The 6,000-nt window shown below is 50.3% G+C and overlaps 1 protein-coding gene across 1 annotated transcript in view; it reads left to right on the plus strand.

The window, feature by feature from the left end:
• CASR (calcium sensing receptor) overlaps nt 1-5,467 on the plus strand; it is a 29,714-nt gene extending 24,247 nt beyond the window's left edge. The window contains exons 6-7 of the mRNA XM_087817881.1: nt 2,548-2,700; nt 3,960-5,467. Coding sequence (XP_087674007.1) covers nt 2,548-2,700; nt 3,960-5,467 — 1,661 coding nt within the window. The remainder of the gene's footprint in view (nt 1-2,547; nt 2,701-3,959) is intronic.
• Nucleotides 5,468-6,000: the final 533 nt, after the last annotated feature.

The following is a 6,000-nucleotide window of genomic DNA, read 5'->3' on the forward strand; positions in this document are numbered from 1 at the left end:
AGTGTTTCCCTTAAGATCAGGAGCAAGACAGGGATGTCTGCTTTTACCATTCTTATTCAACATAGTACTAGAAGTCCTAGCCACAGAAATCAGACAAGAAGAAGAAATAAAAGGCATCCAAATTGGAAAAGAATGAGTAAAACTGTCACTATTTGCAGTTGACATGATAATTTATATAGAGAACCCTAAAGATTCTACCAAAAACCTACTAGAACTGATAAGTGAATTCAGTAAAGTATCAGGATAAAATAAATATCCAGAAATTAGTTGCATTTTTATACACCAATAATGAACTTTCAGAAAGGGAAACTAAGAAAACAACCCCTTTTACAATTTCATCCAAAAATAAAATAAAATACCTAGGAATAAACTTAACCAAGGATGTAAAAGATCTATACTTGGAAAATTATAAGACACTGAAGAAAGAAACTGAAGAAAATACAAATAGTTGCCCCCAGTACACACCCCAACTGGGGATCAAACTCGAAACCTAGGTATGTGCACTGACCAGGAATCAAACTGGAGACCTTTTGGTTGGAATGACACTCCAACCAATTGAGCCGCCTGGCCAGGGCTCATCAGATGCTTTTCTCTCATCTATTGATGATCATATTTTTCTGTTAGTTTATTACTGCAATGAATAACGCAAATTTTCTAATATCGAACTTGTTTGCATTCCTGGCATAAATCTAACATTATCATGTTGTGTTTTCTTTTTTATGCCCTTTTGAGTTTGTTTGTTCATTGTTTTAGTATTTTTCATCTATTTTCAAGAAGTAGAAAATAGTTGTACTCTTCCCAGATCCTTTCACATTCCTTATACTTTTTGTGTACCTCCAGGACCTCTGTGTATTTTTGCATCCAATAACCAGAACTCACTGCTCTTTCTCAAAAGACTGCCTGCAGGCTAATGGAACCCACAGGCTCAGAGTGACAGAAGAGCCTAGGAATTTACATTTCCCCCAGGTGACCCTTAGCCAGTGAGTGGGTGGAAGTCTGAAAGCCCTAGCCCCTTCTCCTCAGGTCAGGACTGTTCTGAGGCATAATGTTCAGTCCAGAGTTCCCCTGAGAGCCAGCCAGGAGCTGCCCTCTGAGAGACTGCTCGAGATCACACCCTTCCTCCCCTCCCTTCTATGTTCTACTTCCTCCCATATCTTCCTGTTTCCAGTGGGAGAACTCTCTTTATAAATCATTCGAACACAAATTCCTGACTTAGGACTACTTCTGAAAACTTAATACGTGAGATGGGCCTGTACTTTTTTTTTTCTGTACTGTTCTTGTCTGGTTTTGGAATGAGGGTTATAGTGATCTTACAAGAATGAGTTAGAGGGTGTTTGTTTTTTAATTTTTATTTTTCCTAACCTCTAGTAGAGTTTGTATAAGATTAGATTGGTCTGTCCTTTGAAAATTTAGTATTACTTGCCTGTGATGAACCCAGGATGTGAATATGTGGTAGGGGTGGAAGTAAGGGGCAGAGGAAAGCAGATAGTTAGATGTAATGTTATTATCCCAGTCTTAGCTTTTGTTTTGGGTGGTAGCCATTAAAAATTACTAACTAGCCCTAGCCAGTGTGGCTCAGTGGTTGGATCAGCCTTTGTGCCAAAGGGTCATGGGTTCAATTCTCAGTCAAGGCCACATACCTGGTTTGCAGGTTTGATCCCCAGCCCAGTCGGGGCACGTGCAAGAGGCAGCCAGCCAATATCTCTCTCTCTCTTTCTCTCTCTCTCCCCCCCACTCTCTCTCTTCCACTCTCTCTAAAAAAAAAAAAGGAAAAAATATCCTCCCCTGAGGATTAACAAATAAAAAAAAAACACAACAAAAAACTAAGTAAAAGCTAGTCAAAAGTGAGCAAGTAATGATGGAAAGAAACAAGGATTATGATTAATCAAATTCTGTGCACTTGAAGTCCATTAAGGAAACAAATAAGTAAACTGAAACCTCTGTTATCTGAAATTAACATAGCTACTGCAGCTTTCTTTTGTTTAAGAATTGCCTGATATACCTTTCTGATCCACTCTGAGCCCTCCATGCCTGTCCTGCCTGCCCCCCTGAGGGCCTCAGAAATCTCCCTGTGGAGCCTAAAATGAAATTGCAAGAATTGCAATTCATTGCAAAGTTTAGAGTCTCATTTTCAAACAAATTTCCCCTCATCTCAACATCTCCCCATGTGACTGTCCCTCTGTGTGTAGGTTCATGTCCCTGTATCTTTTAGTTTGTCTCTAACTTTTACTACCATGGAGAGTAAACAGATATCTCATTCTGGGACCTGGAGGGAATGGAAGGGGGGTCATTTAAGGAAGATTTTGGTCACAGTGTAAACTCCCAACAATTAATCTTCTTAGAATCCCACAGACATGTGTGTGAGCGCTTGCGGCATGCGCACTTGCATGTTCACTCGTCCACTCCCTTTCATAGATACCAGGAGGCAGGGTCTCTGGACCTTCCTCTGCCTGGAATAGGCCTAGAGTCTGCCCCACCGGTCCTTGCGCCCAACTCCTCCCCCTCGCATGTGTCAAAGGAGCTGTAAGATTGACCCCACAGATGCAGCCCCTGACTTTGTGCTCTCCACCTTCCAGGTGCCTTTCTCCAACTGCAGCCGAGACTGCCTGGCAGGGACCAGGAAAGGAATCATCGAGGGGGAGCCCACCTGCTGCTTTGAGTGTGTGGAGTGTCCTGATGGCGAGTACAGCGATGAGACAGGTAAAGAAACAGCCCTTTGTGGGTGCTGTGTAGGGCTTGGTCCACCATGTAGGACTTGGTCCAAGTCAGTGAAGTCCCTGGAAGGGCTAGGCTGAGACGGTGCTTAGTACATTTTCTCATTTAACAAGGTATGTCCGAGCATCGTACTGTGCTGGGGGATAGGAAGGGAATGTTAGATGTCTTATAATACCGTGAGAGCTTACCAACATACCCGTTACACATCTTTCTTTTACTTTGATACTGCTTTCCAATATTGGTTTTTCTTCTCTTATAGTTCAGGGGCTCTGAATAGACAAATTTTTGTCTGTTCCAGGCTCCAGAGTTAATAGGCCAGGATAGATTGCCTGCTCAGTGCTTGGCACTGTACTTGCTGTCTTATGTTTTTCCTGTGCCTCAGTTTCTTCATTTCTAAAGTGGGAATTAAATGAGTTAATATGTGTAAAGCACATGGTAAGTTCTAGATAAATGTCTGTTCAGTAAAATCCTCGGTTGGCATATTGGAAGCACTCTATAAGTATTAACTATAATTGTTATTATCTCATTTCACCCTCCCCATAATAATGGGGTTATTATTGCTTCCAGTTCATAGATGAGAAAACTAAGGCCCAGAGAGGTTAAGGAGCCTGACGAAGGTCATACAGCTAGTAAATGGCAGGGCCAGGATTCCCATCCAGCTCTCTGACTAGAATGCTCTTGCTCCTTTCATTTCCCCGCACTGCATGCTGCGCGGGACACAGCAGAGACTTAATAAATGTCCCTTGATTGAATGAGTCTGTATCTTCCTTCATTGGAAGGCCATGGAGGAATGCACAGGTCATATGTGTGAGATACTCTACCTTAATCTAAGAGGATGTCTTCTCTGATGTCTACAAAGCCCCTCCACATGTCCAAAATGAGTAAGGCTGAGCTTGATTCATTCTGTGAAAAGTTGATGGACTATGTCATACCTCTGGGCAGACACTTGTCCCTGCTACAAACCATCAGCGGAGAGTCTTAAAGGAAACATGTACACTCCCCACCATGTACAAAGCGGGGGGAATCACAGGATCATCAAAGGTACATGCAATTAACTAAGTACATGATTAAACATAAGTCAGGGTGCAATATATTATCTGATCATGTAAAAATCACAGCTTTTCATCAGGACCATGTCAAGTGACCGACACCCCATAACCTGTGGTGCCCTCACGGCCACATTCCCGCTCACAAATGTTAGTCTGTGCCGCTCAGTCACTCCTCTTCGCTGGGACATTTTACAGATGCCAGTGCCTGTGACAAGTGCCCCGATGACTTCTGGTCCAACGAGAACCACACGTCCTGCATCGCCAAGGAGATTGAGTTTCTGTCGTGGACCGAGCCCTTCGGGATCGCGCTCACGCTCTTCGCCGTGCTGGGCATCCTCCTGACGGCCTCGGTGCTGGGCGTCTTCATCAAGTTCCGCAACACGCCCATCGTCAAGGCCACCAACCGCGAGCTCTCCTACCTGCTCCTGTTCTCGCTGCTCTGCTGCTTCTCCAGCTCCCTGTTCTTCATCGGGGAGCCCCAGGACTGGACCTGCCGCCTGCGCCAGCCGGCCTTCGGCATCAGCTTCGTGCTCTGCATCTCCTGCATCCTGGTGAAAACCAACCGCGTCCTCCTGGTGTTTGAGGCCAAGATCCCCACCAGCTTCCACCGCAAGTGGTGGGGCCTCAACCTGCAGTTCCTGCTGGTCTTCCTCTGCACCTTCATGCAGATCGCCATCTGCGCCATCTGGCTGTACACGGCGCCCCCCTCCAGCTACCGCAACCAGGAGCTGGAGGACGAGGTCATCTTCATCACCTGCCACGAGGGGTCGCTCATGGCCCTGGGCTTCCTCATCGGCTACACCTGCCTGCTGGCCGCCATCTGCTTCTTCTTCGCCTTCAAGTCGCGCAAGCTGCCCGAGAACTTCAACGAGGCCAAGTTCATCACCTTCAGCATGCTCATCTTCTTCATCGTCTGGATCTCCTTCATCCCGGCCTACGCCAGCACCTACGGCAAGTTCGTGTCGGCCGTGGAGGTGATCGCCATCCTGGCGGCCAGCTTCGGCCTGCTGGCCTGCATCTTCTTCAACAAGGTCTACATCATCCTCTTCAAGCCGTCGCGGAACACCATCGAGGAGGTGCGCTGCAGCACGGCCGCGCACGCCTTCAAGGTGGCTGCCCGCGCCACCCTGCGCCGCAGCACCGTCTCCCGCCGGCGCTCCAACAGCCTGGGGGGCTCCACGGGCTCCACGCCGCCCTCCTCCATCAGCAGCAAGAGCAACAGCGAGGACCCCTTCCCGCAGCCCGAGAGGCAGAAGCCGCGGCAGCCGCGGGCCTTGACCCGGCAGGAGCAGCCGCCGCAGCCCCGGGCGCCCCTGGCCCTGCAGCCGCAGCCGCAGCCGCAGCCCAGGTGCAAGCAGGTCATCTTCGGCAGCGGCACCGTCACCTTCTCGCTGAGCTTTGACGAGCCTCAGAAGAGCGCCCCGGCCCACAGGAATGCCACGCACCGGAACTCCCTGGAGGCCCAGAGGAGCGGCGACCCCCTGGCCAGGCGCCAGGCGCCACCCCCGCTGCAGGGCGCGGAGGCCGCCTCCGAGCTGGCCGCGCGGGAGCCCGGCCCGCAGGCGCCCGTGGGCGCCGACCGCCAGCCCGCGACGGAGGATCCTGAAGACACGTCCCCGGCGCGGGTCGTGGCCAATGCGCGGAGCTTCGTCATCAGCGGCGGAGGCAGCAGCGCTGTCACAGAAAACAGGCTGCATTCGTAAGGTGGCAGGAGAAAGCCAGCCCGGCGGCCCGGCGGGAGGGCCCGGGGTGCGCCCATCCCCCAGGGACCCGGGGCTGCTCCCCGCTCCTCTCCTCGGAGCACCGAGGAGTCACAGCCGCGCCCAACGCCTCGACCTTGGTCGCACTGTTTGAAATGACAGTGCATCGACTGATGCTCCCTTGAAAATTAGAAAAAAGAAGAGCCGCCTGCTTCTGGGGCTGGAGCCCGCCGGGCGCTGAGATGGCCGTGGTCCCATCTGCTGCTCATGACTCTCCCTCTGTTCTCCCCGGCCCAACAGCCCAGAGGGAACAGGCTGTCAGCTGCCCACCCATCCCCTCCTTTTTGTTTTTTTATCATATTGAAACGGCTGCCCTGAACGTTGGGGACAGCCCGGCCCGGGACAGGGCGCAGAGAGACGGGACATCAGCTCGGCCACGGCTCCAGTTAGGAGTCTGAAAGAATGTCCCCCGTGCTGCCCGACGCCTGGACAAGGGGAGGAACTTTAAAGGGTCAAAACCAGAGGTGAATGTGTCC

Source organism: Miniopterus natalensis, chromosome 6, assembly GCF_054644295.1.
Source record: "Miniopterus natalensis isolate mMinNat1 chromosome 6, mMinNat1.hap1, whole genome shotgun sequence".
Lineage (NCBI taxonomy): Eukaryota > Metazoa > Chordata > Mammalia > Chiroptera > Miniopteridae > Miniopterus > Miniopterus natalensis.